Source organism: Acanthopagrus latus, chromosome 22 (genome assembly GCF_904848185.1).
Source record: "Acanthopagrus latus isolate v.2019 chromosome 22, fAcaLat1.1, whole genome shotgun sequence".
Taxonomy (NCBI): Eukaryota; Metazoa; Chordata; class Actinopteri; order Spariformes; family Sparidae; genus Acanthopagrus; species Acanthopagrus latus.
Genome location: NC_051060.1, coordinates 18,657,815 through 18,680,607, shown reverse-complemented (window position 1 = coordinate 18,680,607; position 22,793 = coordinate 18,657,815). Strand labels below are relative to the sequence as shown.

The window sequence follows — 22,793 nt, the reverse complement described above, 5'->3', positions numbered from 1 at the left end:
TTTTCCCAGTGGAGTTGGTGGAGACCAAAAACAGAGCTAAAAGGAGAGTAAATATTCCACTTGCATTTGTCAGGAGGACGGAGTAAATCAAAATGAATCAAAATCAATGCAAATAGACCAGATTTGCATGTCACTCTCAGATGGGATGCTAAACATGTCCCGTTGCTGTGTTCCAGGTGAGAAGTAGTGTTATCATAGGGAAGTAACAGCTTTACATGGTAGTAATTTGGTGTTCTTAATGTAAAAAGAATGCCAACTAATTCAATTAATGTGGGTTTAAAAGATTAAATGAATGTATGACTTTTGACACTGTGTAGCTGTAGCTTCAAAAAAGACTGCCAAGAATGACTTGCATCCCTTGATGAACTCGTTGAAAGCAACGTTCACCGGGCTTTTCAAAAAGATCTATGCATTCAAAAATCCAAAGCCATCAGAATGATTCGAAAAGTAGGATTTCTGAAAATTCTACATTAAGTGAATTGCATTAAAGAAGAAAATAGAAGTGCATTTTTTTGTCTGAATAGTTTTTTTTCTTCACATTTCCTGCTTTCACCCACACTCCAAACAAATCCCCCCAAAAAACAAAACTCAGTATAAAAGCCCAGAGTGAATCTTGTGTTGCTTGTGGCGTTATTTCCCATCCACACTTCTCGCCTCTTTTCATTCGTCAATTTTTTTTTTCCTCTCATTTTTCGTCATCTTTCCCACCCCTTCTCCGTCTCCCTGTCTTTCTCTCTCGCACTTTATTTGTTCTGCTCTGGCTAGCCGTCATTGTGGTTGCCGTTGTTCTAATGGTTCATAGTGTGGATAACAGTAGCCCCTGGGCCCATGTAAACCACAGCCTCCCTCGTCTTTTTCATTCCATTCCATCTCCCCTTTTCATTTTACTTTTACTTCATTTCATTTCACGGAGATTTGTCCTAATGGATTTTGCTGTGATCCTGCCTTCAATGGCATTTGCTTTTAATGGAGGCGCGTGCACGTGCGTGATTGTGTGCGTCACCGCCTCTTTTTGCCCGTGTGCGCGAACGCGTCAGTGCATCTGCACCTGTGTATCACTCTATGTCTCTTTCTCTCCCTCCCCTCTCCTCCCTCCCTGTCTGCTCCTGTTACACTGGAGTCGTCTCCCACCCCCGTACATAATTCATAAGTGTTGAGCTCTGATAAATGCATCTGCGAGGCTTTAGATAGAAGGCTTCTATTGGGTCGTTGGGGTGTAATTCTCCCCAGTGTCTGCCCCCGCCATCGCTGGGAGGAGAAAGAAAAAGAAAAAGAGAAAAAAAAAAATCAGGACAGTAGCATCCAATTTTCCAGCTCCCCAAAAAAGCCATCTATGTGGAAATGGAGCCCTCTCAGCCCCAGAACAACATACTGTATACAATTCATAATGGGCGTGAGAGATAGGAAGGGGAGGCAATGTGAGAGTGGAATAGAAAGGAAAAGATTGAAATAGGAAGCAAAAGAACAAAAAACAGGACAGAGGAGACGCTTGGTACCTATGGCTCTCATAATGGCTCCATGTTCTTGCCTGCTCCTCCTCAGCCCAGAGTCTCTAAGGTGCGTTAAATCGCCTACTTCCTGAGGTGCTCTCTGATACTTAGGCCTTAAAATTTGGGGAGCTATTATTTCTCTCAGTGGGAGCCGGATTCATTGTCTCTCATTCTCTCTCTCTCTCTCTCTCTCTCTCTCTCTCTCTCTCTCTCTCTCCCCCTCTCTCCCTCGCTCTCTCCCTCGCTGTGTCTGTCTCGCCTCCCACATCCTCCCTCAGATCTTCATTTAAAATTCTAGTCATACAATATCCGACGCCTCCATTCGTTTGCAGTATTGCCCACCAGGGGTTGCCGCACCGTTCCTCAGCCAAGAAATTCAATACAATAAACGCCAATAGCGCTGTTATGTGATATCAACAAAAACATAACTTCCTTTTCATAACTTTATTGCTTAGCAGACACAGCACCCGTGGTGGCATATTGTGTTTCATGCTGTTCACTGGTGCAGGATTCCGAGTCTGTGCTAAAGGTTGTATCTAATTGCACTTAAATATTCTGCTCAGCTGTCTTGTAACCGATGCACGGAGATTGTGCACATGTTTTTACCCCCGTTATTCCACGCACTGTTTAAATGTGTCATAGGATAATCAGGTATTCAGAGCAGATTTGGGATCAGAGGCCTGCCAGACTGCCCCAGCTCCTCCGTCAGAGGAAGGCGTGACAGCAAAGCCTTGAGAAAGTGCCAGCAGGCAGGGATGTGCTTTATAACAGCGATATGGTTACACTCACAGCACTGCTGAGCCAGCAGATCGGTAAAACAGTAGCCTTTACTTCAATAAATGCTGGATTTATGATCTCCCTCCTCCCCGTCCCCTCCCCCCTTCCTCTCCCGTGCTTCTCATTTTACTCACCCTGCCTTCCTCTCGTCGTACGTGCGACTGCGTCTTTGAGGGACAATTATTGAGATGTATTAGTCCAGCTATCCTTCATAGATGAATTAGATTGGTCCTAAGACACACTGTGTTGATGTATGGCATTAGCTCTATCCTTCTTCTCCCATCTGTATTCATCAGAGGCACACCACAGAACACCAGGGATTATTCGCGGAGAGTTTTCTACATCTGACTTAATAAGAAATCTTTACCTCTTTCTGTGTTTGTATGAGTTTTCAAGTCCTTTGTTTTTTTTCCCCCTCATCTGCCGCAGTGCCAAAGGACCCGAACCCCCAGTGGCGAAAAGTGGCATGGAGCCACGACTGCACCCTGCTGGCCTACGCCGACAGCACTGGCACCGTGCGGCTTTTCGACCTCATGGGAAGCGAACTCTTTGTCATCCCTCCGGTAACCACGCCAGTCTGCCCTCTTTGACATCACCGAACAACCCCTTTCCCCCTTAAAGGAACAGTTAACTTAAAAATTAAAAAAATCATTGTTGATTGGAAAGTCATGTAATGATCGGTAGCTTTGCAGCACAGCAGAGCAGTGTTTGAAGCTAGAAAGGTGTCAGGGTCCGCCAAATATAAACCATAAACAGTATGAAATTGTGTCGTCCTTTAAGGTCACCGTGTTTATTCAGTTCATTCGGGCATGAAAACGAAGAGAGTTTGTTTATTTAGTTGTTTCGGCATGAAAAAAATCTTTCTCTTCTGCTTAGAATTTCTTCCCCTGAAACTACATAATACTGCTTCAAGATTTTTTTTCTTGTGCATTCATTGATGCTAATTATAAGTGATTAGAGGTGGCATATGGAAACCCAGCATCCACTTGGCCTCTCTTCAGCGTTATCTCTACATTTTTCTCAGATGGTTTGGTTACAATATGCCGCGTCTAATATGGATTAGTGTTTACATTGTCCTTCATTTATCTTTGGAAAGTACCACACAGGCCGACTCTGTTCTGTCTTACAGATTGTAGGTTGGGTGACATGCAGTTCCTCATCCTGACAAAGTGATTATATGTTACAGCAGATTTGACTGAATTTGAAACTTTGCGGTGGAACAGAGGACTCAGACATCCACAGTCTGGGCTCCAGAGACTGATTGAGCCGTGTTCTGCCGTTTCACCGCACCACACAGTTTTACTGGGCACTTTGAACCGCCTGTCACCTTTTTGAAGAAAACGTCTCCATGTCAGACGTCCTCTGCTCTCTCTCTTTCTCTGTCATTCCTGCTCCCTCGTCTCTCTTTCTTCTCCCCGTCTCGCTCGTAGTGTTCCATTCGTTTTCTTCCCCATCCTCACCACCTCTTCTCTTACATTTTTCACACGCTCCCTAGATCCTCCCTCCCGTCTATTCCTCAAGCATTTCCCTCATCCCTTGCATCTCTGTCTCCTCGTGCTGCCATTTCAAGTCCATCTGCCTTTCTCCCCTCACTTTAATGCCCTCTGTGCGCTACATATAATCACTCCCCCATTTCTATCCATCATTGCTTCCGTTCCTCCGCCAGCCCTGTCAGAGACTATGAGCGTAGACACTCCCCAGCCACTCTCAGCAGTGATCTTCATTCCTTTAGTGCAACTCTACTTTGTTATGTATCCACAGGATGTGTGTCTGCACACTTACACCACCCGCCCCCCTGCTCTGCTCTACTGTTTCCCTTGTTTGTCACTGTTAAGTGCACACACTGGTGACTTGCTGCTATTTCTGGAGGAGAGGATGAAAAAAAGTCAATATGACAGAAAGTATGCACGGATGAAAAAAATTAAAATTTGCTCCTCTTCCCCACCTCCCCCACCTCTCTCACTTTCCATCTCTGCCTCTTATCTTTTGTCCCCTGCCTTCCCCGTCCCATCATTTTCTTTCTTAATCTTCTTCCCTGTCATCTCATATTCTTTAACAAACGCTGCTCTGATGATGTATCTTTGTTGTTTGTCCTTGTAAGAGCTTGGCGGGGGCACAAACTGATAGATAATTATACATATTTCTCAACTTCTTTTGATCTCCCCTTCCATTTACATCAGTCACTTCTGCGCTGTCGCTGACTCTTCTTTCTCATCTCTCTTGATCCAGGCGGTGAGCTTTCCCGGAGATTTCAGTTGTGCGGTGGCAGGCCTGATCTTCCTGGAGTACACGGCCAGCGCCCAGTGGTCAGCCGAGCTGCTTGTTATCACGTACGGTGGCGGGCTCAAGAGCTATCTTGTCAGGTGAGAGACAAAACTTCATCACTAATATGCCAAAGAATATCAGGGTTTGCAAAGCATGTTTTTATTAGTCACAATTAGGGTCGACATGTTTTCAATTATAATTCGTTGTTTGTTTGACCAAAAAAAAAGGGGAGAAAAATAATAATTGATACCTTGTCGCAACACATCAAGTAGAATACATTTCCTTAATGATTTCAGCTTAAAGCACCTCAAGTAATTGTCTCTTACTGTCTAATTTCTGGAGAACTTTTGTTTTATCTTCTAAATCTTCAAATTGAAAGCACAATATGTAACATATCTGTATTGAAATGAATGAAGACAACTAGTGTTGTATTCTTTGTTTGTTTGTTTGTGAAGCTGGGAAACCACCAGATGATATGTTTGAGAGTGAGAATGAAAGCTAGCTAGCCACTCTATTGTTTGCCATTGTGTTTTTTCTCACTCGTAGATAGATTTTCAGTGATAATGGTGGCTATTTCACTGTGAAAACAACAACTCCCAGGATCCCGAGCTACCTCGGGAAATCATCAAACTACATCTTTTTACATTGTTTGGATTGAGAGACCACTAGTGGACGTAACTACAGTACTGTAAACCTGGTGAGGTTTAGGAAAAGGTCATGGTTTGGCTTGAAATAAGAAGTTGTTGTTCACTTTCTGTTTCACATGCGACACTAACAGCGATGATCACACAAATATTAAAATAAATCTCTGATTGAAGTTACAAATTGAGGAGACACCGCTTCAGACCCCATCAGTCTGAAGCTGTACAATGGTGACATGCAGTCATTGTGAAGGTGTCAGTAAAGATGAGTCACCATGCTGAAAGCTTTACTTTTCTAATGACAATTAAACTGCCTTTACCACTTACATTTCAACTTCCCTCACTACTTACAGTTTGACTGACACCTCCAACCCTCTCAGCTCTCGAAGCTTCACCTTTAGACTGTTCCGCAGTTTTGTCGAACTTACAATTCAGATGTCATCATCTTTCAGTTGATATACTTGCCCTGGCACTACCTTCCTTTTCAAGACTTCACTTCAGCTGACATTAACAGCTCAATTATTCACCCGCACTTTGACTGACGTTGCGGCGCCCTTTCAGCGCTCATTGCGTCATCTCCACTTCGTGCTTCTACCTAAATCAGCGGGCCAACTTCAATCAGTGTGTGCACTTGAGAACGTCCACCACTTTCAGCACTTTTATTTTAGTTCAACTACAAAGTTCTTACAATTCAAAGTACTTTGAACTGGTAAATTTCACCAGTGTGTACACGTAAACCATTCCTTTTCCAGCTCTGTATGTCTTTTTTAACATGCATTGTTATTGTCTGATTTAAATGCATATACTATATGGTCTCAAGTCTAGAGGGCATTGGGCCCTACTTGTGGTATGATTTGATGCTGCATTCATGTCTATATGTAAACATAAGGGGGTGGTGATGCCTCTCTTTGAATACCAATTCCCATGCTTGCCAATCCTCATTGGAATACACATTTTGAATATATGAGTAACAGTGACATCTGACGTGCGAGAGCGTGTGTGCCTTCCTCAAAGTTGCCCGCACCTTCTCCTGTAATTAAGCATTATTAGATATGCCATTATTTCAGAATTTTTCCTACTTAATTCTGTATGATTGCCGCAGTCACACCGAGCCACGGCGCGCTGACACTCCAAGACCCGGGATGAGATTGTGCCTGTGGCTTGAATCTCGATCAGAAGACATCCTGCGCTCCTCGACTTCCCCTCAATCCCGTGTGCACAGCCCTGTTTGCCGAGAACGGGCAAAACTGCTGATTTATTTTTTTCTATCACAGGCAGATAAATGGTGTCGGATGCCTTTGAAAGCGTCAGGGTGTGTGTGTGTATGCATGTGTGTGAGGAGGTAATTAAGATGTGGGAGACATTTGCACCAAGAAAGTGCTGGCTCGTTTTTTAAAGGTTCATTTTCGGTGCGGAGCTTAAACTCACTCTTCCTCTTCATGTGACTGCATTCCAATATTTTCGCTCAAACATTCTGAATTACAATTTCAGTATTATAGCTGAGCCTTGACAGTCAGCCGTCTCTCTTGCTCTGTGCCAGCAGTCCTGTGTGTGTGTGTGTGTGTGTGTGTTCACATAGACACACAACTGCTTTAGTGTTGCACAAACACCTAAATGTTTGAGAGAAGTTTAACACTGGGAATCTTCCATCAATTTCCTTTCTCCTCTATTCTTTTCCTCCCTTTCTCTCTCTCCCCACACAGTTTACATTGCAGGAAAACATCCCCCAGTGAGATTCCCCCCGCACAAATTGCACAACATCATGTCTCATACGAATCTAATTTAGATTGCCCACTTAGATTAGATTATATATTTTGCCATGTCTCTCTTTAATTGCAGTTGGGAGTTAAATTGCTCTGTCATCTCTCCCAAACCAGCCTTGTCGCACCATTAACATTTTGTACATGGGGTGTTTGTGTTTTGATTGTTTTTCTGCCAGAGTTCAATTATAAGTGACTTTTCCCATGACTATCCTCTCTCCCTTTCTCTCTCTCTCTCTCTCTCTCTCTCTTAGTGTGGGAACCAATCAAAACTTCCAAGAGAACCACAGCTTCAGTTTCTCCGCTCACTACTCCCACGGCATCACCTCAGCCGTTTACCACCCTGGTCACCGGTGAGTTTGTCGTTTCCAACAAAACAAACACTATATCAACCTCGAGTGCTTTTAGAGTGTAGTTAAATCAGGAATATCTTGAAAAATGAACATTTCTGCCAACATTTAACTTTTAATCTGTCAGTGGCAGGAAAACCTCTGCCCACAGCATTCTCTTGATAGACATTTTTATCTTCTTTTGTGGCCTCCACAGCACTGGTGGTGGTACATAAAACATGATCAAGTGCCCGGCTCGTGTGCCCTTCCAGTGGACAAAACGCAATGAAGTGCCCTTTTAGGGTTCCCTTCCAGTGGAGAAAACATTATAAACTGACCTCCAGGGTGCCCTTACTGTCACCAAAACGGAATAAAGGGCACATTTCGGTGCCTTTCCACTGGAAAAAACATGATACAGAGCCTCTAGGGTTCTCTTCCAGTGGAGAAAACGTAATAAAGTGCCCTATATGGTGCCCTTCCAGTGGACAAAACTTGGTGAGGTGCTCTCTTTTCACTATAAAAATAGCACTACATTCTGCGGGCCGGTGTCCCTTCCTGCCTACATTTTTTTCACCCCTGCCCCTCAAACATCCCGAGTCCAGCATTGCTCCACAGTCTGAGCCTACTTCTATTAGACAAGTGTTTCATCAGGAGTTTTGTTCATACATTTATATTCAAACGTCCTTTGACTCAGTATTCATCCTTAAGCTCATTGCAGACGATGCTACATGATGCCACGTACAGCTTAAACGTCTGAATTCAAAAGCGAGAGTAATTTCAAATGCTTTCATCATTTTGATGTCTGGGGGGAAATCTGAGTGTACTCCAACACGTCGTCAATACGCTCGTAAATATGTATCATATCGATTAGCGTGCAAGGAGTTACTGTGAATTTACTGCATTGCAGTTGACATTGAAGGAAACTTTGACTATGGAATAAGTTGCTTGCAAACAGGTTTTATAGTTAAAACATGTAATAGAATATGTTCCATTAATATTGGGTGACGAGGCCAGAAGAAGAGGCAAACACACAATTCTTACACAGACATTATTTCACAGGCACAAGATGTTACATTATGGGAAAGGGCCAAGGAGCTTACTCAGGAATAATCGAACCAATCACTTTAACGCAATATCTGCAGGAATTGACTATAGCAACCCAAAATGTCCTTGGCCTTCCTCGCCGCGTAGCATTCCGAGGTTTCATTTAATTATGTCTGACTCACACCCGTGACCTTACTGTTTTTACCACGCTTCCTCGGTCTGCGCAAACCAGGTCGAGTTCGGCCCGGTGCAGCTTGGTTTGGCAGCTTAATAGATTCTGGCAGCTACTGTCAAGTGTTTGCCAACTGATAGATGAGATGAAACTTTAATGATGCCTGCGTGAAGAACTGGGTCAGCAACAGAGAGAATGTGGTAGCGATAAGAAAAAGCCAAGGTGAGAAGCTGCGTATAAAAAGAATGATTTCAACAGCTGAAAGTTCTTTATGGTAATGGACCTAACATGTTTTGAGTTCAAGCAGACACTATGAAAAGTGTTAACCAGTTAGCAGTTTTAATTTATGGGGTGCGCAGCTGGGATTAAAAATACTCGGAAATGTTTCCAGATGTGCTGTCAGACAGTGTGATCTTTTCATTATCAGAGCTACAGATGGAGTCAGTAATCTGCATGTATGTGTATGTGTATGCAGATGTACATAAGGAATGCTAGAATCAGGCTAGCATCTGTTTAAATTAAACCTTGTATCACAGTATACAGAACAAGTAGCTCATATCAGATAAGAGCTTCATGTTATCACAAAAAATGAGCTTTCCATTAGTGTTAAAACTCCCCCTCAGTTGTTTTGGCTCTCACTAAATGTCCGATTTGTCTGCACCAGGGGGCAGTGTTGAGCTGGACAGCCTTGCCTCCATCCACACCTTCCCCCCCAAGTTCTGACCATTGTCGCATCTGTTCTGTTTCACTGCAAAGAGAGAGCCACAGATCACTGTGGTCATTGCATTATTGTGTGTGCCTTATCTGTGCCCGGCCATCGATTCCACCCAGACATCTGATAAATAACTTTTTAATTTACTGCTTTGCTAAATGGCACTTTCCAAGTGTGAATGACCACTGATACCGCAGCCAGAGCGCCGGCTGGAGGATGACCTCGCGGTGACCACTTTAGTTCACCGTCCTTGTCATGTCAGGGTATAATCATGGCGGTGCTAGCCATGATATTTGTGTGTATGTGTGTGTGCGCTTGCTTTTTCAGATTGCTGCTGGTGGGGGGCTGTGAGTCGGGGGATGACAGTACATCCAAGGCCTCTTGCTTAGGGATTACAGCCTGGAGGACTCTGTCTGGCTCGCCGCACTACAAGCAGGTCACCAGCTATGAGGATGATGTCAATCCGGTGAGGAGACGATACACGTGTTCATACACAAGTTAATCATGTCGTTATCCATGTCACACACACACACACACGCACACGCTCACTGGCATTATCAAAATACTGGCGTTTCGAACCAACTCAGTCTACATCTAACTTTGACACAGTACCTTTAAAATATAAATATCCGATAACATGTTCGACACCACAAGGCAACTGAGGCATTTAGGGCATACACTTTTTTTCTTGAGATATTTTATTTTTGAGATAATTATAACAAGGCTTGTGTATTGCATGTTAAGCACAGCAGCATCTAAGAGGCTGTCTACATTTGGTTTTACCATCTGTCCTGAGTGATCCGATCACAAGGAACTCCCCCTGGCAGTACATGTATCTTGAGTGACCTCTTGTGATCGGAAATCACTTCACCAAATATGCACTTGCGTCACTGGAACACACGGAGCATTTTTCATACTAGCAAGGAAATAGTTTGACAATGTTTCTAAAGTTTCACCTAATGCAACAAGTCTTAAAATGTTGTGTTTTTCTAAGGGAGTCTTGGGCTTTCAACATTTATTCATTACTGTTCAGTGTATTTGTAAATTTAGACATTTTTTACCATCAATATGTTATGTTCTTTGGTGTAAATGGTGAAATCAGTTGAAACAGTGTGTTAGAGGTACAATACACCACAGAAACAGGAGTTTAGTTAATTTACTTTGTAGTTGTATTGATATATTGGTATTTTTTAAACTAACACACACTTTGTTTTTGCTTGGGTCCGTGCCAAACAACATATTTCCATACTTGGGTGTTGAGGAGTTGTAGACTGGGGCTTCATTTATATTCGTCTGTTGTTGCGACACATTTTATCTTCATCAAACAGCTACAGCTCCTGTGACTTGGATATCGCACATGGTCATATGGCAACTTCAGTAGTGTTTTAATTGATTGTGAAGCCCTAATTTTCATCCATTCTCTGTGTCTGTTAGAATCAGAAGAGAGGTTTCATCAGGATGCCCAGCTTCAGATTTTTTCCCAGACAAGGAGATGAAAAGGTAACCCTGCCCTCTTCTTTGCATTTAACTAAATTATAATGAAAAGCTCAATGGAAAGGATCTGGCAGGCTATGAAAAGCAATTTTGTGTCTGCATTTGTCACATACAGGACGGTGTATTCCGCATGAGCATGAGCCCCGATGGCACCCTGCTGGCTGTCATCCACTTCTCTGGTCGTTTGTCTCTCTGGGACATCCCGTCTCTCAAACAGAGGGCCACATGGGCCCAAGACCAACAGGTACGCCTCTAAGCTGCTTGTGTTGAAGCATATGCGGGCATGGTGTGCTTATGCTGTGTGCAGTGCAGTTGTGTGTGCCGGTAACATTTTGTACATTAGACGCTTGACTGAGTGTATTAATGTAATCTCTCTGTGGCCTGAGTGTGTGCGTGTGTGTGCTGCCATTAGTCATTGGGTGAGGTGGCTTAGAGAGAACTTATATTTTTGCTGGATGCGTTTACGATTTATGCTGCTTGTGTGTGTGTGTTCTGCTTCATCACTGGCCTGAGCCGGCAGAACGAGAGCATGTGTGTGTGCGTGAGTGAGTGTGTGTTTGTGTGTGTGTGTGTGTGTTTGTGAGTGTTAACAGGGTTAGCAGATTAATTTCTACACACCCTCCTCCCTCTCTTCTTCTTTTACTCCCTTCCTCTTTGGTCTCGCCATCTTTCGGTCGTCCCCGCAGCCAGGATTTGAGGAGATCAACCCAGAGTGGAAGACATCGCTGGAGAGAAGGAAGAAAATAAAAGGTAGTTTGGCCTGGAGGGCAAAAGAGAGCCGACTTTGTTGCTGACACAGCAGTGCACGCTGGATACAATTTAATGATCTCTGACACGTCTTATTCACCGAATTATACAGTTATTTAGACATACAACCATATAGTGTGTGCCAAGGCCAGCAAATACTTCTCTCCTACACAGTGGGCATGCTTGTGAGTATGGGTATGCCTGTTTGTATGCCTTTTTCTGACAGTTTTGGGCCAGTACTGATGACAGCTGAGACGCATCATATAAGTAATAATCTGTGTCGGTCCACATCGATGCGTGACAAGTGACACATATGCCCACTTGAGTAAATATGTCCAAAAGCAGATACTAAAGAGTAAATGTGGATGAGAATATGTGATCCAAACTTATATTAGCACAATTTCATTAATGATTAAAGGTGGAATATGTAAGAACTAGCCATGTGCTGAATTCTAAGAATTAACTGCTGTTAACTGTTGCTACTGTTAGCCATTTATCTCAGTTAGCAGTACAAGTAATGGTCTGGAGAATGAGAGCAGCGCACCAACACTGGTGTTTGCACCGCTAGCAAGGGAGCTTTGGACTGGGACTTACTGATGCTAGCTGATTGGCATGCTCTCTGCTGCTGACTTCACTAGGCTGCATATCTATAAAACACAGTACAAAGACATCTTAACTTCAAACTTGATATTTCTTAAAATGAAAGTAAAAGGCAAAGAATGTTTATCACTTATTCCAGAGCTTAACACGACGTCCCCAAGTGTGGGTTTTTTTTTTTGTCCACAACCCAAAGATATTCAGTTGACCGTCCAAGAGGAAAAAAGAAAACAGAAAATAATCACATTTAATTAATTAAACATTAATAATTTGTCCTTACTCAAACTGATGAATCTATTATTAAGATAGTTGATTAATGTACTAGTTGACAACTAATCGATTAATTGGCCAATGTATGCTTTGGTCCACCTTTCCCTTCCCTTGAAAACTGCCCTCATGTCTCTCCAACACCTGCCTCAGATAAGGAGCAGTACTACCCGTTGGTAGATGTGAGCTGGTGGAGCGACAACGTGTTGATTCTGGCTCGCTGCTCCGGCTCCGTCACCGTCTCATCCGTCAGGACGCTGCGCAACCTGCTGGGGAAATCCTGCGAATGGTTCGAGCCCTCACCTCGAGTCACCGCTGCACACGACGGGGGCTTCCTCAGCCTGGAGGTAAATGTCAAGATAGTGTTATGCATGTGTGGTTAAGTAAACAGATGGAGGGAGTTTGTTGCTATGTGAGCCTCATGTAAGCATCTTTTAGCTCTAGCGATATATTATAGATGTTGGCCTTCAGGGATTTTAAAAGAATATTATTGAATAGAGGATGATTGTTTTTCTGCCTTTTATCCATTTTCTGAACTGCCTGTGTAGTTCAGTATAACGCTGGAGCTTGGCCCAGCATGCACTGCAGCAAGAAAGAGGGAACAGACTGGACAGGTCAGCGGGGGATGTCAGTTTCGTCTGTTCTATTTATTAAAGATGTAAGAGAAAAAGTGCCTCTGAATACGAAGTGAGTGTGTAGCACTGTAAAATTACACAGTTTGATACATTGACTTGTCACTGGCAGCTGATGTGATTCCCCCGTTGACGCTGTCTTTTCTGACAAAGTCCTGTAATTGATCAGATTGTTAGCCTCATTTTCTTAAAGCATGTGTGTGTGTGTGTAATGGCACAGGCGCGTAATGATGAAACATGTATCCCTGCTGCTTTATTCCCCAACAAAGGCCCTGATATCGCATCACCCTTCTCTTTTATTTCGCCTTTTTTCTCTATTTTTTTTTTATATCTGATTGCAAAGAGAGAGGGAGAGAATGAGGGGGATTTCTTTACCAGCCCACTGCCAACTTTTTGGAAAGGTTTCATCAGCCCGCTTCAGCATGGAGTCGGGGGGATGGGTGCCTGTGTAGCTTCATCCACAGCTGAGGGGTTAGTGTACGTAGAAATGCGTGTCAAAATCACCGTAAGCGCGGGGATGAGTGTGAGGATGGGGCTTGTTCACACACACACAAGGAAAATGTGACCTTGTGCATTTTCGATGATGGGTGCATGTGAGTCTTCCTGTGTGTGATGAGTTGGGGTTGTGTATTAGTGGAGCATAATGGATCATTGATTACGGTGCTTTCACGTTTTTACAAGCACTAAATGTTTCATAAACCCGAGCGAGCATTTCTCCCTTGTGAGCTTAAACCCAGAGGGGCATCTCTACAATATATGAGGACATCCTGCAGTGTGTGGATGAAAAATGGTCAAGTGATATTCCACCAACCGAGGCAATCACAAAACCAGAGAACAGGGCAAGACAAGTTAAAGAAAGTACTTTGGACAGCTTTGATTTAGACTTTCTATTGAGTGGCTCGACCTTGTGTCGTTCTGTGTTTCAGAAAGCTCGCTGATCTGGCATGAGGGCAAGTGTGTTTACCAGCTTTAAGCACAGCTAAAGTATGTGTAAACTATGTTGCATTTCTTTCAGCACTTCCTTTTGGCAAATAGATGTCCGCACTGAGCATCAGAAAGACACTCTGGGCGAAGGCTGTAAATCTGACAGCTTCAGTCATCGGGAATGGGAGTTCTTCTGTTTTGCAGGCCTTGCTTTACGATGCTGAGCCAACAAGACAGATGTATTTTTATGCAGAGAGACAACTGCGGCTTTATGATCACTTCCAAGCCATGTGTTATTATAAAGCTGGTGTAATTCAAAGTTATGTTCAAATCACTTTTTTTACTCTTGTTCATCCATTCTTTTTAGAGCTGCGCTATATAGTAAAACAAATTGTGAACATTTTGACAGACCGACAGACTGAGAAAAACAATTAGAATATGACGATGAGACATTTGTTGGAGTCTGTAGCAAACAAACGTGTTTTTTTACATCTGGAGAACAAGATTTGTAGACCCAGGGCCACTCTGCAGCACTGCCGTACGTCATTATAATGCTGTTTTTGTCACACATTTTACCCTTATCAAAAATTGCAGCCTCTGTGGTTTGGACATGACACTTGGCCGTATGTTTTTGTTTACACCTCTTGGTTTACATCCATCCCATTCCTAATGCTGTACGTCATATTATGCACAGTGTGAGGTGAAGCTGGCTCAGAAGCGTGGGCGCCTCGAGAGCAACCTGACTGGCGAGCCCGGCGATGATGAGGAGGGTGATGATGGCGGAGACTCTGACTCTGATGACGACTCCTCAGCCAAAGCCCGCTACTTTGGCTACATCAAGCAGGGACTGTATTATGTGACGGAGATGGAGCGGTTCGCCCCGCCACGCAAGCGCCCCCGCACCGTGATCAAGAACTACCGCCTGGTCAGCCTGAGGTCAACAACACCAGAGGAGTTGTACCAGAGGAAGGTAGGAGCCTGACACAGCAAGCGCATGTTGATACTTAACCTAACTCTCCTGAAGCACCAAACTGTTGCATCTTGTTTAGATAGCTTTGCATTTTGTGATACAGAATGTGATACAGTTGCACGCCTCTCTTGACATTGCTTTTTTTAATGGCAGGGTCAAGTTCAGTAAAAGGAATGATGTTAACTTCTGTGGGTTGCTTCTTTTGAATTTCTCCCAGGCCTGACTCTGTGTTGTTAAAAGAGCAATTTCTGATCGCTCACAGGGACACATAATGAGACCTCTTAATGGCAGTGGTTTAACTTTGACTTAAACTTTGGTTTAACTTTTTTTGCTTAGGTTTCTATAAAAGCCATTCTGAAGAGCGTTGTGTTCCAGAACCTCTAGTTAGCGCTGCAAAGTTTAGGAGAAATAGAAGGAATTGTTAAAGGTTAGGGCGAGAAATGTATCCGCAGCAGACCACTTTGGTCCAGATTGAAACATCCCAGTAACTGCATTAGATTAATTGCCTTGATATTTTGTATAGTCATTCATGGTCCCAAGTGACCTAATGAGGCAGATGGTTTGTTACAATGAACCATTTGGAAAGACGTCACTAGAAACTGTTTGGAAAAGGGCAGGCCCTTTCAAAAACAGTTGGCAGGCAACTGGTTAAAGTGTTTGTCTGTCACTGCCTGTCACAGGCTAACTTCAACCAATCTGATCAACTGTGGGAGGCAGATGTTACATCAAACACTTTTGAAAGTCAGTTGAGAACAAGAGTGAAAACAGCTTTATCAGTCTAGAAAAGCCTTCAATGCCGTCCCTTACACTTTCACCAATGAAATAAACACTCCAGTTATAACAGATGCTAAAGCACCTATGCTAACCTCTTGAGGAGCTGCCACAGTTGTTTTTTAGATGAACAGTTGATGTTAATTCCCTTATAGGACACTGAGTGGTTTAACTTGTCTGTGTTTGTCCAAAGAGTGCATAGCTTGAAGCCAGGATAGATGGATCCGCAAGATCTTGGGATCTTATGAATCTAGCTGTGAATTGTATCTCCAGAGGATGAATCTTATCAACTATGATGATAGCCTGACTTTCCTTCTAGCACCACCATGAAGTTGACATATGTATTAAATGTCTCAACAACTGTCGGATAGAGTGTCACCAGATTTGGTGCCTGCATTCATGTTCCCCAGAAGATGAATCCTATTAACCTTGGTGATCTATTAACCTTTCATCTAGCTCTATGATCAGCCTTATCCAGTTATTTTATGAATGACCAAATCCATGCAGAACTAATGGCATCAACCTAAGCTGTACTTTGTGCTAAGTGCTAATCATTAATTGTTAGCATGCTAACAGGCACACATGTGTCTATGTACAGCCTCACAGATCTGCTACTGTCAGTCTCAGTGACTCTGTGGAGAAGTCACTTCACAGTTATCAGATTTCATATTATCTACATAATTGCTGTGACCTGTCCCGAAAGGAACAGGAACATTTTTATTTGACAGTTCATGTGGCTGTTTCAGTGCATTAAAATCACTAGATACCGAGGTAGAATATCCATAAAAGTGGAAAAACGAAGAGTCACATTTCTGTTTCTGTTTACTTATTCGTTGTGACACACACACACACAAAAACTCTTATGCGCTGGAATGCCTTCATGTGTGGATTTGAATGTTCCTTTAGCTCAGCAATCCAAACAGCAGCTAGAGAGCTGACGTGAAGTTCTCTGTCTCACTGTGTTATAAATTCATTTTGGCAAAGAAACTGATATTACCTATTTAATATTTCAAAGATACTCTATTCCTAATTATACCGGCCCTTTTGTAAGGCTTTTATCATACTAAAACTGATACATTAGTCAGTGCCTCGCTGTATTGCCAGTTATCATTTTTAAGAGCAGTTGTCAGTTGTCTTTAATGGATATCACATTTACCACAAAAACTCTTCATTTCCTCTTGCCACTTAATTTAGCAGCAACTGAAAGATGTCATATGAAACCATTTGGCCAATGACTGAATTATAACAGGCTGATCTGCAAAATTGGTTTCTGACTAAATAAATCCTGCGCTAGCCCAGTGAAGTGCTATTGTTTTGTTGAATCAGCTCCAGAGTGCCGTTGAGGAGAAATGAAAACCAAGCAAGATGTTCAGTCTGCTTTAAGGCTATTTCTCAGTCCCAGGGGTTTCTCTGAAATGCTAATTGCTACATTAGAAATATGGCTGTTGTTGCTACCCGCTACAAATTGCAGCAAAGACAACAACACGCTCTATCATAAAGCACAGTATCGGCTCTCGACGGCCCCAAGTTTGAGCATGGTTCATCAGTCATTTTTATGACCCATCATCTACTTCCTTCTTCATCATTGTCATCATCATTAGATGCCATTAGTCATCACCATCAATCCTAACAGTGGAGAGTTACAAAGTAATATATCATTATTATCTCTTTGTAACACTTGGTACCCGCGGCACTTCCCCAGCTGCTGCTCTCCTGTTGAAATTGTTTCTTTTTTATCACATGTTAACACATGTAGGCATGTGAGTGAAGACAATACAGACCCTCTGTTCATGTGTATGCACATAGATACATGTGTATTTGTTTTACATTTCTTATGTTTGCACAGTTTCCTATTATCACACTACTCACAGTAGTCAGGGTGACCTGATCCCTCCTCAGAGATTCACCTCATGTGAGCTTGCAATCCTGTCAGCTGTGAATAGACCACATCAAGTGATTCAGAGTTATTTCCTCAAGTCAGCCTCCTCATGTGTTCAGAAGCTTGATGATGTGTTTGGTAGCGTAACCCCGCCTGTGCGAGTAGCACACTGGCAAGGCTGCTAACAGTTTTATTAGCTGAATCCAGAGAGAGAAGGAAGCAGTTTTTGATGTCCTCCTACGTGAGGTTTAACTGTGTGGGGTTCTTATTGCCCTCGAGGAACTGCAGTCTGGCTAATGTGTTGCTTTGTACTCCTACACACAGAAGAGATGGATACGCAATGTGTCAGTCAGCGCTCTTGCACACATGTACTTTCACACACATTGAGTGGGCCCGCACAAACCGAGGTGTCATGCTGTTAGATCAAATAATTCTTCGAGACATTAATATGACACAAAACCTCTTTTAGCAGCGTTATGTGCTGACATCCAGGCCAGACCGATTTAATATTAAAACTAATGACAACAATAACTATTGCTGCTACCAAAGAGAAATATATGCTTAGAACACAAAGAGTTTACAGCCATGCTAGCAGCTCTGTGAGGCTGTACTCAGGCACAGTGGTGATTTAGGCTAAATGCTAACATGCTCACTGCTACAATGGTGACAAACAAACAAACATGTTGAGGTTAAGCCTGCTCTGTTCAATACATGCGTTAAGCAGATGAAATATTTATCATGTTCGCCCTCTTAGTTTAGTGTCTTAGGAGGTTGTTAGTATCAATTAAGTGTTGGATCAATACATAATGATGCTAACTAACATGCTAAAGTAAGACGGTGAACGTGATAAACGTTACCCCTGCTTAATGCATGTATATGTTGAGTGGAGAAGGCCTAACCTCTACATTGAGTAGGTGTGGTGAGAATGTTACCATTAGCTTAAATGACCACTGTGCCTAAGTAAAGCGTCAAAGAGCTGTTAGCATTACTTTAAACTCTTAGTCTTGTTAGCGTATATTTATCTTTGCTAGTAGCAGTACAGTAAGTTTTGTTGCCATTATTTAAATATTAAAACAGTCTGGCATTAATACAAAAAGATGCTTTAAAAAAGCTGATACATTCTGTCATGCTAAGCTAAGATTGTGAACATGGTAAACATACCAGCATTCTAGTTAGCATCGTCAGTGACAGCCTGCACAGCTGCTGGCGTGGCTGTACACTTTCAGCATTTCTATTATTTTAGGGCGTTTGTCCTGACGCTGTTTGTGATATCAGGTCCTAACACCCATCTCCTGTCTCCTCCTTTTGGTTTTCTCCCTGTCAATTTGATTTTCTTTCTTCAGATATCTCCAAATATTTCATTCCCCCTCAGCCACCATTCTCTTTATCCCACTGTAGCAGGCCCAATACGCACTGTGCACATTGCTTCACAGATTGAAATCTGCACGTTAGAGCTGTTCCTATTCAGTCTTTGAGTATTCAGAGTGCGTACTCAGGATTTTGTGTGTGCCATAGCTTGCGCACAGGTTTATTGAAAGCATTGGATCCTTTGTCCTTCAGTGCGATGGAAAATTGTGCCATGGACTTTTCTTCTAACTCTGTTTTTTTTGCCAAGGTTTTCTCCTGAAATCCCATATGGTTTGAGTTTATTCAGTGCATTTTATTAATTTAGTTTGGTTTAGGAACACAGTGCATGAAGATTGAATCAGTAAGATCTCCTTGGGACAATGATTAGATATTAAAAAATACCTTGTATATTATAAAAGAAATTAAACTGTTGTGCAGTTTCGTCAGTTATTTTTTTCTTCTTTTTTTGTACCCAACCTAAATTATATATCAGAAAATGAGTGCTTCTCAAAAAGGTTGTTCCTTGTCTGAATCAATGGCAAATGAATACATTTGCTTTTTTTCTAACATTTGTTTTAGATCTGTCTACTTTACAATGTGAAGAAAACATGCATGTGTATATACTGACTTTGCCCTAATGATGTGTTTATTGTGTGCATGTTTGTTTAATCCCGCAGATTGACAACGAAGAATACGGAGAGGCCCTGTCTCTCGCCCATGCCTATAATCTGGATTCTGACCTCGTCTACCAGAGACAGTGGAGGAAGAGTACCGTCAGCATCGCCTCAATACAAGATTATCTGGTAAGAGACAGAAGAAATGAGAGAGATAGATGTGTGGAGATGAGGAATGGAGGAGGAGAGATGCTTAAGGAGAGAGAGAGAGAGAGAGAGATGAAGAATTATATCACTTTCGGTGTTTATCACAGTGTATTAGATGTCTGGTGAGAAATGTACAGTATATGTGTGTGTGTGTGTGGGCGAGTAGGGGTACAGCACAGGCTTAAGTGCAGCACAACCCCCTTACTCTATTTCACGCATCATTTTTACCAATTTGTAGCAAATTTCCACACCCTTCCCTTCTAATTCTGTATCTCATTTTATTCCATCGTTTCTTCTGAACTCATTCCCTCTCCTTTCCATTCCTGACATCTCACCCAGAGCAAGATCTGCAAGCGCTCATGGGTGCTGCACGAGTGTGTGGAGCGCGTCCCAGAGAACGTAGATGCGGCCAAGGAGCTGCTGCAGTATGGCCTGAAGGGAACCGACCTTGAGGCTCTCATAGCCATAGGAAACAGGGAAGATGGGGGCAGGTAGGGCACGCACAAATAAATTAACGCACGCCAACACAATCCCTACATATAAGTCTGTAGATGACAGATCGATTTATTTATCAACCCTGAGGCTCAAGCGTGTGTAATTTTCTTGCTGTGTTCCAGGTTTATCATGCCAGGTGATGTTGACGTTGATGACCTTCCTTACGAAGACATGTCAGACGATTTGGAGCTGGAGATGAAGAGGGAGAAGGAGAGCAGGAAGAGGCAAGAGTTGCTGGCCAAGGTCGACTTCAGCAGGTACACAGACATTCAAACTCGCAGTTACTCAGCTCAGTTATTCAGTAAGTCTTCAGATGAAAACTGAAAAGCGGGCAAAAGCCTGCCAGTTTTTTGAATGTGCCAGAGACTGGAGCATTCATTTGAACAAAATCACCAAGGCTGTCTAGTGGCGCCAGAGATCATCCTTCAGCTGGGGGACCCAAGCTTGGTTGGCAAGCATCTGCATTGCTGAGATGTGCCAAAAACCATATTTCATGCATACAATCTTTTCAAAGTATGGAGCTCCTTTTAAGGCATGCAAGGAACTTGGCTTTAGGAATGACGACGCTGTCTTCTAGTCGGTCGAATTCTCAGTCAGTGTGTTGGTTAGTCGGTCTGTCCACCTCTTTGGTCCAAACTGAAATATAAAAAGTAACTATTGGATGGATCCCTATGATATTTTGGAAAGACATCAACAATTCCCAGAGAAATTAAGCCTGCTGATTTTCCGCAACCCCCTGACTTTGCACCCCCATGAGGTTAACATTTAAATTTGTTCAGATATTCATAGTCACCGGGTTATATGTCCTAATGACTTAGATGATTCCTTGAGTTCTTGTCCTGCAACCAGCATGTTTACATTTTTGCTCAATACTAAATGACCAAAAACCTGTAACATTTTTCTCATCAGCCTCAGTCATACTCCATGTTAACTTGCTAAACTAATATGGTTTACATGTCAAACATGTTTTCTTGTAGTTCACTCTGCTTTTTCTTGCAAGACCCACCCTATTCTGCCTCTGATTGGTTACTTTTGTTTGTTTAACATGACTGAGTTAAAAGTCCAGCATAGAGGCTGTACTGTGTAGCTCTGGTTGTCTGTGATTTTCTTGTTGTGTGTTTGTTCAACAAAGTGCCACCCGTTGTGCTCTGTACAGTTTATTGTGAGCTGTAGTTTCCCCGTGAAACACAACGTCCTCTTTAGCTGTCTCACCCCTCCAGCAGGCTTGCCATTACTCCTCCTAGAATCTCTCCTCCACCGAGTTATGTTAGTCCTGGCTGCATTTATCCTTTGTCCAAGTTCCTGTTGTGAGTGGGCAGCCCGCTCTGCAGACACTCCAGGATTCAGATTCACAGCTGAAATAGCTGAAGAGGCTGGTTTGTTTACCAGGAAAACAACAATTCATACTCTGCTGTAACAGCTCGGAAACTTGCTGTTTCTTTAACAAACCAACAAGGATAAAAACACAGACTCAACCAGAGAATAAGCCTCTATGCTTCACCCAAACTGTTTACTAAAGCTAAGCTAATATGTGACCATTAAACTCAAAGCACTACTCTGCCAATGAACAGCCTCACTTCCATGGCATAGCTGTAGACTCTGTGTCTCGTTACTAGATAGTCAGAAGCTGTTTGTCTTATTTTTCACTAAGCTTTAAAGATTGCAACACCAGAATTCAGTGGCTTCCGACTTGCAATAGCAGTTGTTAGGTGGGTGGTTAAAAACCTGACGTCGACCCACGGGAGCCGCTTTGTCGGCAGGTTGCTGCCTGCTGTTTAGAGAGCTTAAATGAAGTCATTATTATTCACAGTGTCAACTATAATGATGACTGTAGCGGCTGCACTTCGATTTGTCGAAACTAAAGAAAGGGAGCAATTGCGGTGAAGGTATTTAAGGTGAAGACAAGGAAGCGACAAGAAAATGGGGGGGAGAGGGCTGCCAAGTTTAACACTGATTGTTTGATTAGGTTGCACACCGGAGAGAGGATCATAAAGGCGGGGATATTAATGAGGATGAGGGAGAGAGCATTGGTGGAGATTAGTGGGTAATCTGCTGGATGTAATTTATGCCTTTGTTGTCGAGTGCCCAGGGAAAGACTAATGAAAAACCCTTTAGTGATCACTAATCACCTCTCATACACACACGCACATGCATGCAAATAAACTTACCCATGTTTCATGAAACACTCTTAAGCTTAATAAGAGGTCATACTACTCCCATCTGTTAAAAATGGCAAAGTGTAAACAAGAAATAGGCAAATACTGAAATGCACATTTAAAATGCATATCCATACTGCGTTAATTCAAGCAGGCACTGTGCGTACATATATTTCAAGCTTCAGTGGCTGGATTTTGCTGTCGCTATTGTTCTTCTTACCTCAGACACTTAACAAGTGAGATTCCAGTCTGCATTTGAATGAGGTAGAGCTGTAACTTCTAATATCTGTAAAAATAACCCCCCCCTTCCCTTCCCCAGTTTCTTTTGTCCCTTTGCCCGTTTGATTTTCTTTCTGTTTAACTCATTGTGTAATAAAACAGTTAAGCTTTATTGCAGACCCGTAGTCCACGGTAGATAAAGAGAAGATAGAGGATAAGAAAAAGATAGAGGCAGGAGCAAACAATCGATAACTTAAAAACTATTATAAAAGCCATCACATTAA

The 22,793-nt window shown here is 42.7% G+C and overlaps 1 protein-coding gene across 1 annotated transcript in view; it reads left to right on the top strand.

Moving 5' to 3' along the window:
* Positions 1 to 22,793, top strand: part of nbas (NBAS subunit of NRZ tethering complex) — a 162,367-nt gene that overhangs the window by 6,649 nt on the left and 132,925 nt on the right. Inside the window, exons 7-18 of the mRNA XM_037087071.1 lie at positions 2,697 to 2,830; positions 4,497 to 4,630; positions 7,188 to 7,286; positions 9,518 to 9,656; positions 10,625 to 10,690; positions 10,800 to 10,928; positions 11,371 to 11,434; positions 12,449 to 12,642; positions 14,546 to 14,821; positions 19,496 to 19,621; positions 19,979 to 20,130; positions 20,257 to 20,391. Of these exons, the coding sequence (XP_036942966.1) occupies positions 2,697 to 2,830; positions 4,497 to 4,630; positions 7,188 to 7,286; positions 9,518 to 9,656; positions 10,625 to 10,690; positions 10,800 to 10,928; positions 11,371 to 11,434; positions 12,449 to 12,642; positions 14,546 to 14,821; positions 19,496 to 19,621; positions 19,979 to 20,130; positions 20,257 to 20,391 (1,648 nt within the window). The remainder of the gene's footprint in view (positions 1 to 2,696; positions 2,831 to 4,496; positions 4,631 to 7,187; positions 7,287 to 9,517; positions 9,657 to 10,624; positions 10,691 to 10,799; positions 10,929 to 11,370; positions 11,435 to 12,448; positions 12,643 to 14,545; positions 14,822 to 19,495; positions 19,622 to 19,978; positions 20,131 to 20,256; positions 20,392 to 22,793) is intronic.